At 44.4% G+C, this 18,463-nt stretch overlaps 1 protein-coding gene across 1 annotated transcript in view; it reads left to right on the plus strand.

The window, feature by feature from the left end:
* Nucleotides 1-18,463, plus strand: part of MYLK (myosin light chain kinase) — a 188,890-nt gene that overhangs the window by 5,029 nt on the left and 165,398 nt on the right. The window contains exon 2 of the mRNA XM_017855305.1: nt 1,270-1,437. Coding sequence (XP_017710794.1) covers nt 1,273-1,437 — 165 coding nt within the window. The 5' untranslated portion in view covers nt 1,270-1,272. The remainder of the gene's footprint in view (nt 1-1,269; nt 1,438-18,463) is intronic.

Below are 18,463 nucleotides of genomic sequence, written 5' to 3' on the forward strand. Positions count from 1 at the left end.
ATCTTTTCATTTAAAAAAACTTTTATTTTAGGTTCATATTTTCACATTTTAAAAGAACTCTGGAGCCTGATAAATCTGGGTTTAACTTCCACTTCTGCCACTCAATAGCTGTGTAACAGCCAAGTTATTCCACCTGTCTGAGCTCAGCTTCTTTATTTGCAAAATGATGACTATACATACTTCATGGGGTTGTTCTGAGGATTAAAACAAATGAGATAATGTATCAAGTGCTTGATATGGTGCCTGGAACAGAATGTATTCTCAATAAATGATAACTTATTATTTTTACATATTGGTAATTTTCAAGTTTTATGATGAAATGTATTTAAAATTGAGAATAGAAATGTATTTAAAATTGAGAATAATTAAATATCACAAAAGAGTTGACCATCGCTCTAATGGGTAGTCATCTGTTACTTCTCACGTCAACCCCTTGTTCTGCTACCCTTGCCAGCCCCAGTCACATCTTATCTAGTCCCCAGTAGGCCCTGGACCAGGAGTCAGGGCTTAAGGTATTCTTGCCAGTGATACCATCATTTTGCTCTGTCTCCTGGGGCAAGTGACTTACCCTCTCTGGGCTTCAGTTATAAACAGAGGCATTAGCCTGGATAATCTGAAAACACACTGCTTCTCTGATGATCTGTGATCTCAAAGCCTTGTTCACCATCTGCTCCTCAGAGGTGGGATGTTCCCCCTTGCCTGCCTCCTTCCCTTCATTCAACCAAGACTCTCCCCTTACCTCACCTAAGGTCCTTGCCATATTAACCCAAAACTGCCTTCCTCTCCTGGAGTATGGATCCCATTTTTCTATAACCTGCAAGCTCTTGCAGTTCAGGCTAAAGCAGTTTCTACCTTCTACCAGAAGTGCTTAATGTAGATGTTGGTCCTGAAGAGTTAGTGACTATTAAGTACAGATTATAGATACCTATTACAAGAACTGTTTCTCCATTCTTGTCCCCAGCTTCCCGTTTCCTAGAAGAAAGGGACAGTGAAAAGATGGGAAGTTCCCCACAGGGTTTTGAGGAGGCAGGGCATCGCCCTGGGAACCGGAGCGTTTGTCTGGGATGGGCTGTGCCTTGTCCTGGCACTTTGTGTATAAAAGACAGAGGCTCTCATCTTCAGAGAGGAACTGTGGGTGGACACTGACCTAACTGGGGATCTGCTCCATGTAAAAGCCACACCTCCAGGCTGGACACACCTGATGCCTGAAGGGAAGACAGGGCTGTGCTTTTTCTGATCTGACCTGGTCCTCTTCCTTCCTTTTTGCAGACCATGGGGGATGTGAAACTGGTTGCCTCGTCACACATTTCCAAAACCTCCCTCAGCGTGGATCCCTCAAGAGTTGGCTCCATGCCCCTGACAGAGGCCCCTGCTTTCATTTTGCCCCCTCGGAATCTCTGCATCAAAGAAGGAGCCACCGCCAAGTTCGAAGGGCGGGTAAGAAGTGTGGCTGGATGGGGAGACTGTGGGGAAGGATGGGCAGGGGCCACTGCTCCTTGTCAAGCCTTCTCCTGGGCCGGCTGGATCTAATAGAAGGCTCAATTTTCTTTTGGACCTTCATGTAAAATGAACCTGTGCCACTTTTCTCTCTTTCTTTTGTTTGTGGTGGGTTTTGATCTGTGCTGGAGAACTTGGGGGTGGGGAGGACGCTGCAAGTTGACCATCCTGTGATGTTTTGCTGTTAATGTAGGTTGTGTTCTGGGTACATGCTATGTAATTACAGGAAAAGAAGACATGATCCAGTAGCAGGAAGAATACAGCTTGGGTTTATATATGTCCTCAAATCTGGACAATTGAGAATTGACTGTAATTTTTCTCTTACTTTATCCCTGGAAGGAGTGTTTAGTTAGCCGACCTTCTTGTACATCCACTTGGTATACGCAGAGCAGTGATAGGACCTCTCATTTCACTTCTGTCACCTGTCGTAAATGAATACTGGTCACTTGCCCTTACTGGGACTCCACTTCTTCTTCTGCAAACAAGCATGATCATTCCTTGTCTACCTTGTACTCAAAGGAGGAGAGAACACTGAAGAATTGCTGCGCTATGGCTCAGCAGTCTAAGAGGGAGCTCCTGAAAGCTTGTAGAAGGAGGGGATCAGGCTGATGATTCTTTCTGAATGATGCCAGACCATACCTTTGTGTAAGTGGTGGGTCTGGCTACGTGGTTGTCTGGAGAGTTTGCAGGAGTTGCTGCCTTGAAAGTGGCCTGGGGCTGTACTGAATTGCATGCTGTGCACGGACCTGTGTAATCAAGACTATTTGCTAATGATTCTGACCTACTAGTCCTTTCATATCTTTTACCAGAAGAAGATTGTTGGGGATGTTAGTGATGTTCCTGGGGAGTCTGTTTCTCTCTGGGCACTACCAGGATGAGGGCTGTCTTCTGTTGCCCTGACTCTGTTCCCCTCTGTCCTCTTATCCTCAAAGCTAACAGGAAAGAAGCAACAGGAAGAATCTCTGGGGGCTCATAAATGGTTTAGATGACCATAAAAAGGAATGAAATGCTGACTCATGCTATAACATGGATGAACCTTGACACATTGTGCTAAGTGAAAGAAGCCAGACACAAAAAGCCACTGATTGATTATAGGATTCCATTTATATGAAATGTCCAGAATAGGAGTATCTATAGAGACAGAAAGTAGAAAGGTGGTCACCAGGGGCTGGAGGGAAGAGGGATGGGGAGTGACTGCTGATAGGTACAGGATTTATTTGGGGCTGATGAAAATGTTCTGAAGTTAGTAGTGGTGGTTACAACTTTTCAATGTGCAGCACTTACAAAATACTGAATTATACACTTAGAAAATTAAAAAGTAAAAAACATTTGAGAAATGGCTCAGACAGCAAAATGGATCTTAACTGCACACCCACCCTCCTGCCATACTGCTTGTGAGACATAAACTCCTTCCTCAATTCAAACAAACGTGGAGAGGAAAAGACGGTAGCAACCATGTCATGTGATGATGCCTTTGCTTCCTTTGCTGACTGTGGCGTCACTGAAAGAACTATGCCTTGAGTGACTTGGTTTGGAACTTCCATCGTCTGAGCATCGGCCAGGAGCCAACACATTGGAGTTCTTGGTTGCTCAGTGTCCTCTGGTTGGCAAGTCATACCTTCTATGTGGCTAAGGTTTTCTTCTCTGAGAAAAGACAACTGGCTATTTCTGTATTTCTGGCCCACAGGGGTGGAAGAAGAAAAGTTGATAGACAGTAAAAGTACTTCATAAAGTTAGAAACTATACTTTGGTAAGACAGTATTTTTCTTAAGGAGTTAAAATTTACATAACATAAATCTAACCATTTTAACGTGAACAATTTAGAGTCATTTAATTCAGTGTTGACTGCAGTATTCTTAAAATGTAGCTTTCTCTATGTGAAAATTTTATTTTTCTTATATGTATGAAATAGTTGACTTTGTATGTTACATATGGACTATATGTCAAAATGCCTGTGTTCCTCATGAGTCAGACTGCAGTGCTACTTGACCATTTGCCACCTGACTTGAATTAACCCAGAACAATGCCTTGGCAGCACACTGGTGTATACAGAAGAAAGACTATTCCAGAGAGACATCGAAAGCATCTGGCTGTCTTGCAGAGACAAACGCAGAGGGAGAGACTGTAGAAGAAAATGCCCTGGAAGCTAGCATGCTGCAAGTGTGTGTTGTTAGTGCAGGAAAGAACACAAAGAGACTTTTGCATCAGGGAAGGGCCGCACATCACATGATCCCAGAAGAAGACAGCTGGTTGTTTTGATACAAAGATGAAGTTAAACAGGGGGTGTTTCTGACCTGGTGACCTCAGAGAAGTGAAGAGTTAGGTGGTGTTAGCCTGAGGTGGCATGGGTTTTGAGCAAGAGTTGCTGGTTATAATAAGCTCCAAATGCTCAAAACTCGCAGTTCCCTATTGGGCATAGTCAGTGGTGATCTGCCTTCAATGCGTGTCAGCCTTCACTGTTGGGGCCACTTGACCTTGCCTGAAGCCGACCCCTCCCTCCAGGTCCTGGGACACACCCCTCCCTCCAGGTCCTGTTCTAGGTGCTCAGTCATCACAGAACCAGTCCTGGTATCACTCTCAGGATGGCCTCAGGATCACATTTCTCTGGTAACTGAGCTCTTGCAGAACCTCTTATGAGTGACTAACGTAAAAAGTATGCCTTCAAGCAACTTCTGGGGCCCAGGCTGGTCCCCGTCACAGCTGACAGGAATCTTCTTCCCGGCCTCTGTTCACAGCACCTCTGCCTGCTTTCCTCCGTGAAGTTGCCCCCACAGTGGAGGCAGTGGAGGGTCCTAGGACTTCCCAGCTTCTTCTGAAAGAGGTTCAGGGACCCTCCCATCACTGAGAAACACAGTGGAGACCACAGATGTGACAAAGTTCTAAAGATTTGTTTCCTACTGCCTTCGGAGCTGCCAATCAGAAGTTCTTCAAATGCGTGCTTTTGGTTTTTATTCTCGTAAGACGTTAAAAGCTATTGCCTACTCTGCTCCATTTCCTTTTTATGCCTACTTTTAGGCAAAGGACTTAATGAACCACTTCCTTCAATAAAGCTCCTCTTTCTATCTAGAGACTTGGGTGACATTAAGATGGGACAATAGGCACCCCCTGGTGGTTCAAGCCTCTTTCCAAGGAGCTCCAAACTATGCGATGCTCATCTCTGTGGGCTCAGTCCCTCAAAGCCGTTAGGGCTTTTCCACCTTGTGGGAGATACATTGGGTAGCCAACACATAACCCATGACCAGGCCCCTTTGCCTTTGCCCTGTTCCATGATGGGGTCCACTGTAGAGGTTTCCTTTGCAGCTAAGGGTAGCCCAGTGACACATTTGGGCTGAAGTCAGGGAGCTTCTGGGAAAGCCCCAGACTTCTGATTAAAGGAAGATAAAAAGACGTTACTGGTGCTCTCATATTCCACCCTTCCCTTGCTTCCTGCTTTGAATACAGGTGTAATACCTGGTGCTTGGGCAGCCAGATTAAAACCATGAGGCAACAAGCCTGCACACTAAGGATTGGTTGGGGGCAGGGGGACAGCAGTGGAGGGAGTGAAAAGAACCAGCAGCTAAGAGATACAAATCCTAAAGCTCAAAGGCTGTCCCAGATATGATCTTTGCAGTGATTCACACAGGAAATGTTACAGAAAGTATTCCTAACTGATAAATAGCTCATGAGATGCATGTGAAGATAGTGTCTCCTTAAATGAAGGGAATGAACAGGAGGAAGACATTGCACAGGGATAGGGGTTCCTTATTCTGGGTTGATTGTGGTCCTGCAGTGAAATCATTCTAGAGAATTCATTCACTCCCTGGCTGTGGCCATCAGACTTTAACCAACAGGGCCTAGGATTTATAAGAGGAAGTCAACAACTACTATTTAATTAGTGTCTACTGATTTAACCTAAGTCCCTTCCCTCCTCTCCCCTCTATTCCCCTCTCCTTCCCATCCCTTTACTTCCATTCCTTCTTCTTCTTCTTCTTCTTTTTTTTTTTTTAGCTTTGCCAGCCCAAAGCTTGAGGAGACTATATTTTCAGGAATTCATGAAACTTTATCTCATTTCCACCTTTAGACCCAGACAACCAGATCCCCTTTCCCATGCCCACAACCTAGAAGCCCCTGTTCCTTTATCCAGCTGTTCTCGCTCCACAGAGCAGCAGAGCAGGAGACCTGTCTGCCCAAGGGATATGCCCACTGGAGCCAAACCGTCCCCATGTGCTGAGTACCCAGGACCCAGGAATTTTTTTACCAAATGGCCCTGAGCACACTTCTTACAGCTGTGTAGGCCTCCTCCCATGAGAAGATGTTGCTAGGCCTGGGGGTTGGGGTCAAAGGGCAGCTGTTTGCTTGGGAGGACAGTAAGGTAGATGAAAATTCATACGTGGGCTCTGTGTTCTGCTCACGTGCCTAGTAGAACAGGATATAAGTAGGGTGGAGGGAGAAGTGCACAGGACTGCGCGACTGTCTGTTGTTCATTGCTGGGCCTCAGGAGTGGCTGGGGGCTCCCGTGTACAGACAGCCAGGGCTCCACAAATGCCAGGGGCTGGTAGAAACAACCCTAGCTGCTCTGTTGCCCATGCTGGTAGCTGAAGTGTTGATGGGCTGCTTTCCCCACCACAGAGTCAAGTATGAAAAGAGAGCAATGGTGGGAAAAATCATGAAACTACTGGAGATTTCTTCCCTTCTACCCTGGAATTTATTCTTATCAGAAAAAAAGCAAACATGGTGACAAGCCCTGGCTGTGCTGTGACTCGGATAAGCTGATCCTTTAGTGTCTCTTGAGAAGTACAGCCCAAACGAGGTTTCAGCTCACACTCCTGGCCTTAGCGTTCGCTGAAGTGGGCCTTGTGATAAAAAGTGAGCCCTGGCCCTGTCAAGGCGTGTTTCTGTCTAAGCTGTGGAGGGTGGAGGAAGGGAACATGAGAATACTGAACCATGGAAGCATGAATAATTAAATTCCTCAGTTTACACTTTAAACAGTGGTAGTATCCGTCTCCCAATAACTTTCAACTCAGTTCACTTCCAACTCAGAAGCAGTTAGCCACCATGTTTAGCTCTTTGAGAAATTTGAAAGAAATGTCTGGTTTGCTTTCTGTCCTCAGGAGTCTTAATGATCTGGTTCTGGAGAAGAATGCACATATAGAACAGCAAGATATGACAGTGTATAATTAGGTGCTTGAATTTCTTCAAGAAATAGTTTGTACTGTAGGAATTGAGAGATTAAGATGAGGATGGGAGTGACTTGAAGACTGGTTTCCTGCTCTGATTTCTGCCCTTCCAGTTCGTCCTTCCTTCTGCTACTTAAGTGATCTTCCTGCCACGTAGATCTGATGGTGCCACCTCCTGCTTTATACGCTGGAACCTTGGATGGCTCCCCTTGCATGAAATTCTGCAGCACTGCTTAAAAGGCCTTTGAGGACCAGCCCCCTCACTCTCCAGTCTTGTCTCCTTTCCCTCCCTTCTTCCATCTGATGTATTTTGGTGATGGTCCTGCTCCCCTGGCCCACACAGGCACAGTACAAATCCTTTGCTTTGGCACCACCTTTGTGAAGAAAGGGTAAACAAGAAGCACATTTTATCTTCCTATTGGTTTGGGGTTAGGAACAGGGCAGATATGATAGAAAGGGGACTAACATATTTGTAAATGCTTATTGGTACCAGGCTTACTATCCTAATCATTTTATCCTCCTGGCAAGGTAGCTTTTTTTTTTTTTTTTTTTGAGACAGAGTCTCGCTCTGTCGCCCAGGCTGGAGTGCAGTGGCCGGATCTCAGCTCACTGCAAGCTCCGCCTCCCGGGTTTACGCCATTCTCCTGCCTCAGCCTCCCGAGTAGCTGGGACTACAGGCGCCCGCCAACTCGCCCGGCTAGTTTTTGTATTTTTTAGTAGAGACGGGGTTTCGCCGTGTTAGCTAGGTTGGTCTCGATCTCCTGACCTCGCGATCCACCCGTCTCGGCCTCCCAAAGTGCTGGGATTACAGGCTTGAGCCACCGCGCAAGGTACCTTTTATCCTGATTTTTTATAGGATAAGAACCTGGGGGATCCAAGGGATTATAACATTTACACCTGTAAGTGATGGAGCCAGTTTTAATGGACCTAAGTCTCATGTTCCTCCTGCCCATGACACTGCCCCTTCACATGTCTCATCTGGTTCCTTGAACGCAATGACCGTTTCTTATCTATCTTTGAATAAGATGAATGCCTGCCATATGATGATTGCTCAAGCAGTGTTTGGTGTCCCTGAGGAGAACCATGGCGGTGAAGTGTCTAAGACTCCTGGTGTCTTGCCAGTCAAGCCCATAAGGATTTGGTCCCTCACTTCTTCTAGAGTCCTGTATCTCTGTTACCCCATCAGCACTCCCTGCCTGGCTTCAGAGCCCTCACTCTGTACCGGCCACATCCCTATGCACCTGCTCCCTGCTCCTCCACAGGCTGTGTCTATATCAAGAATGCCCTTCCTTCTCCTTTCCATCCTACCCAGCCTCAGGATCTGATTTAAATTTTACCTCCTTCAGGCTACTTTCATTATGCTTCCTTTTAAAGCATTTCATTAGAGTACAGAACAGCCATGGTTATAGGATGTGGACAGTTCACAATAATCATATAAGATCATTCTTGATCAATAGCCACAGGAAAGAGTTGACTACTTTGGCCTTTTAAAAAGGTATTATTCACTAATACACTCTGTGCCTATAACTTTGTTACAAAGAAAAACATTATTTAAATGCTAAACTATTTTAAAACAAAATTCAGACAAAGTTTAGTTATTTGCCTTAGCCCTTATTTCTCCTCTCCATAGGTAGCCACCATTAATCATGTTGAGTATCCTTTCAGAAATGATCTATACAAATATGAGCATATATCTGAATAGCCTTGTATATATACAAATGGGCCATGTTTGCATAAAAACCTGTAATTTGCTCTTTTTATTTTTTTGTGAGTTCATTGTAGGAGATATTTATTTATGGGGTACATGAGATATTTTGATACAGGCATGCAATGTGAAATAAACACATTGTGGAGAATGGGGTATCCATCCCCTCAAGCATTTAGCCTTTGAGTTACAGACAATTCAATTACACTCTTTATTTTAAAAAATACAATTATTATTGACTATAGCACCCTGTTGTGCTATAAAATAGTAGGTCTTATTCTTTCTATATTTTTTGTACCCTTTAGCCATCTCCACCTCCTCCCCGACCCTCACCCTCCCACTACCCTTCTCAGCCTCTGGTAACCATCTGCAACTTGCTCTTTTTACTGAATATCTTTCGATGTTTTTGTTTTCACACTAGCACACAGATCCACCTCACAGCTCTAATCCTGAACTTTCTAACCCTCAATTGTTCCCTTCTCTGAATTCCTATAATACCATATATATATATGACTCATTTTTACTCTTTATCAATTTTTGTTTTTGAGACAGAGTCTCACTCTGTTGCCCCAAGCTGGAGTGCAATGACACAATCTCAGTTCACTGCAACCTCCGCCTCCTGAGGTGGAGGTTCAAGCAATTCTCCTGCCTCAGCCTCCCGAGGAGCTGGGACTACAGGCGTGTGCTACTACACCTGGCTAATTTTTGTATTTTTAGTAGAGACAGGGTTTCACCATGTTGGCCAGGCTAGTCTCAAACTCCTGACCTCGGGTGATCCGCCCACCTCAGCCTCCCAAAGTGCTGGGATTACAGGCGTGAGCCACCATGCCCAGCCTACTCTATCAATTTTTTAATCAATTTATAATTTGATCCATTATTGTTTATCTTTTGCTCCTTCAATGAGAGTGAGCTGTTCAAGGTATAGGATTGCATTGTCCAATAGATTAAGATTAATTTAAATTAAATTAAATTGAAAATTCAGTTCCTCAGCCACATCGGCCATATTTTGAGTGCTCAATAGTCACATGGGGCTAATGGCTACCATGTTGGACAGCACAGATTCTTGAACATTTCCATAATCATAGAATGTCCTTTCGGACAAGGCTGATCGAGAGCATATGTTCGTACATAATTCCACTTCCCATACTGTATATCACCAACCCACAGCTGGAAGATATACTGAAAATAGTTGTTCCATTCATAATAAAATGAAGACATTACATTCTTGAGAATGAAGTGAATTCTCAAGATTCATTCAAAGAAAAATATGATCTGTGATGAGAGAATCTATGTCCTTCATCTTCATTGTAGAATGCTAACCTTGATATCCCAGCAAGCTTGAATGTGTTCCTAAATTTTCCACAGTTGTCTATTCCATGTGGCTGGTAGTCCAGGTGTCACAGAGTTCCCAAAGTACTCAAAGGGAAAGCAGAAGAATGAGAAGTGGCAGGGCAAGTATTACTGAAAGGTTACCATAGTCAATAGCTGGTGGTCACTTCGGGTTCAAAATGGTGGACTGAACAGACGTATTAACTTCCTTTCCTGACAAATATGACATTGAAATAAACATGAAGAGGTCCAAAGAGAATGCGTTCATAGCTGCGCTAAAAACACGAGAGGGACATTAGTAGATGAGAGATTTTCTTGGGATTGCACTGAAGGACGTATCAGCTCTGCCTGCAGAACAGTTAAGGGTGAGGCTTCAGCCATATATTTGAGATTAAAGGATTTGGAGATTAGGAGTGGATGTAGGGCAGAAGTCGGGGTGATTAAAGGAAAGCCTATTTACTAAACATGTATATGGAGAGAAGTGAAGCTCCTGCTGTAGGTGTTAGTTTTTAAGAAGGCAGGATGGAAGTGTGTTGGATGTGCCATCATCTATCCATTTGCTCCATGACAAGCCTGTGACCGTGACCAAGTCCTCTCTGTGAAGCCTGCTAATAGACATTCCCCATGTGGGGCCTGCAGTCCACCCCCTCATTCAGGGAGACAGGACTACTTCCAAGAGGTAGAAAACCCACAGAAGCCACCTATATTTGGAAACTAGTTCTTTGGTCACTGATGGTGAACAGTTAATTCATGGACACCAGATATCTGAAAACAACATTTATACAATATAATATTGCTATCAAGAAAATTGTTGTTTTTAAAAAATCAATCCATAGACAAAACCCAAAAGTGTTCATTATAGTTACAGAACAGAAAGTGAATCCTGTAAGTTTTGGCAAGCCAAAAGTAGTGGGATGGTGAATGGTAAGGTAGAGACAGAAAAACAGAGGAAGAGAAAAATATAGTGACACTAATGTCCCTATCTTACACAGTGGGAAGTAAAGAGATTCCATCTGAAATGGATGGGTCAAATAACAGGTTTAAGTATGTGACTTAAAACCATAATGACAGAGGTAAAAAAAAAAAAAAAAAAAAAGTCAACTCATGGGCCATATTTGGCATACAGGTCTTTTGTGTTGTGTTCTCAAAAAGTTTGAGCAAAGATTTGCAAATGGAAAATGTACACATATGATTTGTGTATAAGTGGCTTTTCTTTACAAATGAGACCTGGCAAGGTTTCCACATGGCCACACTGGCCCAGAGGGTGCCATCACTGTGTCTAGGCATTCGTTTCCAGGACCAGTGCCTGTTGCCAGTGAGCACTTAGCTTTTCTCCTAGCCAAGTCTATATTCATAATGGGAAAGCAGGAAATGGACAGGAAGGGCCTCGTGACATTTCTTGTCCCAGCCCACATTCCCTACATGTGTTTCCTGTCCAGCCTCTGTAGGCATTGGAGTTAGTGATTATGCTATAAATGTCCAGCAAAAGATCTAAAAACTAAGTAAAGGCCAGTAAGAGGGAAGCACCGTAAGCCAGAGAAATTTCTCATCACTCCTGTGGGACTCCACTAAGTCACTACAATGCTGTATAAATTCTTTTTTTTTTTTTTCTTTTTTTTTTTTTTTTTGAGGCGGAGTCTCGCTCTGTCGCCCAGCAGCTGGGTACAGCTGGCCGGATTCAGCTCACTGTAAGTTCTGCTCCCGCGTTTAACGCCATTCTCCTCTGCCCCGGCCCGAAGAGCCGCCCAGCCACCGAAGCTCCCGAGTGAAGCTGGGCTACAGGGTCCACATCCCGCACGCTCGCACCAGCTAGTTTTCTTGTATTTTTTAAGTGAACGGGGTTTACCGTGTTAGCCAGGATGGTCTCTGATCTCCTGACCTCCGGATCAGCGCCGTACTCGGCCTCCCCAAAGTGCTGGGGATTTAACAGGCTTGAGCCACCGCAGCCCTGCCCTAATTCTTAAATCAAGAAATAGACACAGGAGCAAAATAAAAATACATTAAAAGAAAAATAGATTATTTCAAGGTTATAGCTGAGAAGTACTACTATTGCAGGGAGGGGAAGAGTAAAATGGAAAGAGACCTTTAGCCATTTTCTACCCTCAACTTTCACCTTTTACTTTATACACATTCTTATTGCTTGAATTTTTTGTAAACAGTAGACAGGAATTACTTCTGTATATATTTTAAAAGCTCAATAAAAATGCCTGCAAGAAGATTCAGTACAGCTATCTGAGTTCAATGTCCAGATTCTATTTGACAGTTTGTCAAAGATGAATACACAGTTTACAGTGAAAGAAGTGTAGACAAAGTCCGGGCATGGAAAATATATAACACTGCATTAAAAAAATTACACAACTCTGCTGGCATTTAAACAAATGGAAATCAAAATACCTTAAAAGTATTTATGCACCTAAAAAACTAGCAAAATAAGGTACCAAGAGCCCACTGCTGGGGCTGTGAGGAAACAGGTGAGGCTTTCCTTTGTTGGAAGTACTGATTATTGGTTCATCCTCCTTGGGGCTTAGATTGGCAGAATGTTACAAGGGCAATAAAACTGTTGATGTGCCTTGCTAAGAATTCTGCTTTTGACACTATAACTTAACTCTTAAAGGAGAAGAAAAAATGTAGTTGCTACAAAGATGTCCAAAGCACTGTTTTTAATAACAAAAAAGGAACTAGTTTGTACTCACAAGGAGATAGATTATTATACAAACACATCAATATGGCAGATATTACATAATCACCTATTTGTCATTGTGGTAGCTATATCCATACATGAAAATGCGTGTGAATAACAAAGTAGGAAGAAAAGTAGAACAAACACTGGGCACACTCTCATCACAACCATAGAAAATCCACCAATGTGTTCACTACCTAAAATTAGAAGAGGATTTGGAACTGTATGAATAGAATTATTTTTTGTTCTTTAAGTGTCTGTGTTTTTAAAATTTCTCAGTGACGGTTTACTTATTAGGGAAGAGATGGCTGGTGCTATCTAGATATGTCTGTCTCTCTACTAATAAGGCCTTTAGGCTCCTGTTGTTTTAACGTGTTTCCAATTATCTCCACTGTCTGCCTTGAAATGGAAACAAAGCTGAGTGGCAAAATGACCAATGAGAGATAAAGAGACCAGCTTGGGGTTTTCTTCCCCTTAACTGTATACTCAAAGTGGCCTAGGGGATCTACACAGGCATGAGCAATAGCACTGAGGTCTGGTTCATTTGTTCACATAGATACAATTTCTGCAGAGCTCAGGATGTTCAGATTCCTTCTAATATTTATATTCCTTCCAACTCTAAGTAAAGTTAATAAGTAAGACACTACTTTCATAAATAATGACCAATGTGAGTTGAGCCTCCTCTGTGCTCCAGACCCTGGAGATACAAAGAAAAATAAAACATGATTACTGTCTTCAGTGATCTTGCAACTAATGAATTCTCAATATCGAAACAGAAAATTAAAACTTCCTTCCTCAGTGAAGCCTTTTCTAGCTCTTCTACCTCATTGCATTTCTTTCCGTTTCCATATTCCTAGAGGGTTATATTCTGTACTCTACAATTTTGATTTTAATTAGATAACTAACATAGTGTGTTGTGGAAAGAGCCCTGGACTGGAGTTCTAGTTCCCACATAGTTGCCTTAAAACTTTCTACAAACCACTAAACCTCCCCGCATCTCACATTCCTTCTTATAAAATCATGATTCAGATGATCCCTAAGACCCTTCAAGATCTGAAATTCTATGATTTGTCTGTTGTAGTGTGTGTTCTGTGTTTTACATGCCTAGTTTTTACAAAACACGCCTCGGTGCCAGCTCCTGGTAGATGCCCAGTAAAAAGAGATTATTTATTCAGTCTGTAGGTTTTCTAAACATTAATCTCTTGTCTCATTAATGTTCAGTTTTTATTTAAGATAGATTTTGAGTGTTTGGATTTGATTCATTCAAGTAATGTTTATCAAGCACTTTACCATGAGCTGTCTACTGTGTTGGCTGTTTGTGGTTTGAGGAGGTGCTTGTGGAGGGCTGGCCATCATTTGTGAGGACTGTGGTGTTGAGATCTACACATCAGGCTGAGAGTTGGACCAAATCATCTTGACCATTGCTCCCATCTTCAACATTTTTTTATTTTATTCAGTGCCTATTTGTATTGAGGTTGGTGTTGGAGTTTTCTTTGTGGTTTGTTGTGATCACGTCTGATTTTTAATAATATGTCATACATTTGTATAGCATTTTACAGAACTCCTTCTAGTTTTGTTAGAGGGTAGAAAGTGCTAGTTACTCCCTCTCCCATTTCTCAGCACTTGGGGAAAGATACACAGAATGAAATGAGGGGAAGTGTGTGCATGGAGGGCCAGTGCCTCTAAGAGCACAACACCCTCCCTCCAGGAGAGCTCAAATGAAGGATGAGGCCAGGGCTCTCGTGACCCCCTCAGGATTCCATCTGTTCGGCCACTGGAGGGCAGAGTTACTGGAGAATTGCTGGCCCAGTGCTCCTAGAGCTCCTCCCTCAGTCCCTTCCAGGTTTCATCTACTGTGAGGGTCTTCCTAGCGATTGGCTTGGAGCACTTCATCTCTGGCCAGAAGCCTCCAGTGGTTCTGAGTGCAGACTCCTGGCCTGGCATTTGCCTTTCTCCATGATGTGGGGCTAGTTGCCCATACCAGCACTCTTCCCAGCTGCCAGGCCCCACGATCCCTGAGCAGGTCCCGGGCTTTCCCTCTTGGACTTCCGTCATCCTTTCTAACTGGAGCCCGGACCCCTAATCTATCACAGTGCTACCCCACTTCTTCCAAATGTCACGTCTTCCAGGGAGCGCATCCTGCTTCTCCTTGCCAGTTGTGGTCTCTTTCCTGCTGAATCACCCTGGGGCTTTCCTGTACTGTGTATCTTTGGCTTTATGTTCTGGTTATTTAAGTACTCGTCTCTAGAATGTCAGCCTCTAGAAAATCTCTTATTCATCTTAGTGTTCTCTATAGCACCTAGGACAGTGCCCGGCCTGTGGTGGATATTCAGTCAGACCTGGTTAGGTTATGGCTGAGCAGGGATGGATTTAAACACACTGGGGCACGGCAGTCAGCCCCGTGATGCCAAAGTGCTATCATCTACAAACCCGTTTACTGGGCAGCTTGTCGGCCATCATAAGGAGCTGCCTCTCTTAAGACCAACAGTGTGATCTGGAAGGAGGTCTGTTCTGGTGTCATGTGCTTGGGTCTTTGTCTCTAATTCACTCTGTCCTCTGGGCTATAGTTTCCTCATCCTATAAAAATGAGAGAGTCGAACCAGATGACTGTGATGCCCCTTCCTATTCCAACATAACATGATTTCTTAAAAATACGTTTATTTTTATTTTATTTTATTTTTTGAGACAGAGTCTCACTCTGTTGCACAGGCTGGAGTACAGTGGCGTGATCTCAACTCACTGCAACCTCTGCCTCCCGGGTTCAAGCAATTCTTCTGTCTCAGCCTCCCAAGTAGCTGGAACTACAGGCACGTGCAACCATGCCTGGCTAATTTTTTTATTTTTAGTAGAGACGGGGTTTCACCATGTTGGTCAGGTTGGTCTCAAACTCCTGACCTCAGGTGATTAACTCGCCTAGGCCGCCCAAAGTGCTGGGATTACAGGCATGAGCCACCGCGCCCAACCATAAAAATAAACTTTAAACAAGATTTTGGAGTAGGGAGTTGGTGGTTTTATGAGCATGCTTACCAGTTGACCCCAGTGCTACGTGACAGGCTGACTTAAGTGACTAGTTTGCAGGTTCGTTCAGTAAATGCTCGTGGTATGCAGGATGTTTGTACTCCTGTAATAAACAGATGACAGAGAAAACCAAGGCACTGTCCCTGCATTCAAAGGTTTGACATCCTCAACTTGCTGAGGCTCTCAATCTGCACTTTGCATACCCATTACATGCACACCAACCTTGAGTGCTGGCACATTGTGTGGGAATGAGGAAATGTGTTCTGATGCCACACATGGGACCTGACGTCCTCTTCAAATTAATCCCTGTCCCCTGCCTGTGCTGAAGAACTCTGAAATAAAAGTGGGTGGGAGATGGTGATGGTGAAAAGAGACTTGTGTCCTGTAGTGATGGTGAGGATGAGCAATAGACTCGCCTGTTTTTCTGTCATCGGTGGTACGCTGAGTCCCCGAGCAACTCCTCTAAGAGATGCAGGTCCCTCTCAGCCACTCAGAAAACTCCAGCAGGGATTAGGGCAGGATGAGGTGGGGGCAGACAGGGCCTGTTGAGAGCTGAAGTTTAGATGGTGAGCACAGAGTCCCAAGCCTGGGAGGGAGGTTGTCTGTGGAGTGTGAAGAACTTGGCTCAACCCGGCCACCAAATGCTGGGAAGCCTGACAGGGGAGTGAAAAATGAGCCTGGAAGAGTTGGAGCCAGGAAGGCAAGGAAAATCAAATCAAATCTGGATCCTGATTTAAAAGGCATTAGGCCGAGGGGAGCCAGGCACCTGAACATACTTTCCACAGCCTGTCATGCTAGGTCTGCCTCATCCGTGCACAGCGAGGGGATGTCGGGCCCAGGGAACTGGTTCCCAGGCCATTATCCCCCAGTCAGTCCACTCAGGCACAGGCACGACCCCATCGAATGCCATACTCTGTTGGGCTGGAGGCCGGGAGAGCTGCTGTGGCTCAGTCCAGAAAGGAGTGAGGAGAGACTGTTTCTGGAGCAGTCTGGCGCCAGTCAGTCCCCCACATGCACAGTGAACACTGGTACGGAATTAATGAATTATCTGAGCCAAAGCTCTTTTGTCATAAAGTCAAGTCATCCCCAAACCCACCCCCTACTCTTCATTTTTAGCAGCCAGGACATAGCCATTTGGGGTCTGAAGTGAAATTCTGGACCCTCAGTGCTGAAATCATTCGTGGAGGCACTCTATAGAGAGTGGTTTCTCAAGGTGGGATCCTGCAGAAACCACTGGGTGCCTGCAGAGTTCCACCCAGACCCGCTGAGGTGAGACCAAGGAATCTGCACTTGAGTACACTGTCCCTTAACAGGTTCTTCTATGAGCCACTCAAGGGACAGCCGTTAGTCTCCAGAGATGGAAGCAAAGGTCACACCTGCAGGTTTCAACTGCCCCTGGGGGAGCACGTGAGAAGTGGCTGGGAGTGGAGGAAGGGGTGACTGGGCTTTTGTATCTTGCCTGATTTTACTTCTGAGGGTGGCAGGTCTGACAATCACAGGCCCTGGGAAGGGGCTCTCTGCTGATGGACTGCTTGAGCATATTGCTGACTTATAGATTGGTGATTTATTTTATTTTATTTTATTTTATTTTATTTTATTTATTTTATTTTATTTGAGACGGAGTCTCACTCTGTCGCCCAGGCTGGAGTGCAGTGGCAAAATCTTGGCTCACTGCAAGCTCTGCCTCCCGGGTTCACGCCATTCTCCTGCCTCAGCCTCCGGAGTAGCTGGGACTACAGGCGCCCGCCACCACGCCCAGCTAATTTTTTCTATTTTGTTTAGTAGAGACGGGAATTGGTGATTCTTATTGTCACCATTATCTCCCCCATTATCACCCTCCCAAGGAATCCCCTAGTGAAAATTTAATACCACAGTTACACTTTATACTGTATATGTGTACTGTAGTATATCTGTGGGTATACATAGAAAGAGTAAAACTTTTTGCCCCTTACTCCCGAGAACAAATTGTCCACCCCCCCCCCACCTTAGGGATGATATTACCCCTTGAGAATGCATCATATAGATTAAATTTTGTAATGCTTATAATCTTCTGGAGTAGAAGTGTGGAGTCAGAATAGAGAAGGAAAAATATGGGTAGGAAATAATAAACCTGGGTAAGAATAGCATACAGAAATAAACACTGTACAGTCTTGTATTATAGTTGTTAGAGATGGGCTGCAAATGTGACTATTTGTTAGCTTTCTGGAAATCATTTTGTCTTTTAAAAAATAAGCCCATTTGCTCAGGACATGCAGTCAAAGGCCTAACTAGTGGGAACTCTAGAGCTTATATGTGGGTATATACACACATGCCTGTGCGTAAACAAGGGAAGCTGTCTGGATGCTAAAGGTGGTAGGAGATGCTTTTTGGGCAGAAGACTGGAGACCCCTGGCTCTGTCATTGTTCTCTGTTCTATCTCCCCTCCTACCCTGAATTCAGATCACCACTATCGTCTGCTCTACACCCTCAGCCCTGTTCCCAAGCTGGCTCAGGCCCCTTCTTGCTGCTCTTCGCCTCATCTGCCTTGTGGCCCTCAGGTCTCTGTTCTACACTTGGTCATGCTCCCTGAACCTCTCCAAAGTTTCAGTGGGGAAGAGAGGGTGAGGGCAAGACTCGAGCTGTGGCAGAGTGTGGGTAAATACCTCAGGGAGGACCAGTTCACCTCAACCTCTTCTTCAGGGAGCAGTGGCCAGCCCGTGCTTATAAACACGTGCTTGCCAGAGTGCAAATGATCAAGAAATGTCAGGGCAGGAAATCAAGAAGCTTTGTGTCATGGGGCAATGGAAAGAATAGAAGCACAGACTTTGCAGCCAGGATATCTGAGTTTGAATTTCTTCTGCTTACATTCTCTAGGCTCCATAGCTGAGATGGGAATAGTAATTCCTACTTCCCAGCATCATTGGAGGGTTGATGCAATGGCAGATGTGCACCAGCACATAGCAGTTGTCTAATAAAATGGTGGGCATCATAGTACTATAGTAATATAATCAGGATCACTGATCTGTCCACAGCACCACTCTAAATGGCTTACTTTGAGAATGCTTTAAAGTAAAAATGCAATATTCTACTTAAGAAAGC

Source organism: Rhinopithecus bieti, unplaced genomic scaffold, assembly GCF_001698545.2.
Source record: "Rhinopithecus bieti isolate Rb0 unplaced genomic scaffold, ASM169854v2 scaffold_39586, whole genome shotgun sequence".
In the NCBI taxonomy this organism is placed as follows: domain Eukaryota; kingdom Metazoa; phylum Chordata; class Mammalia; order Primates; family Cercopithecidae; genus Rhinopithecus; species Rhinopithecus bieti.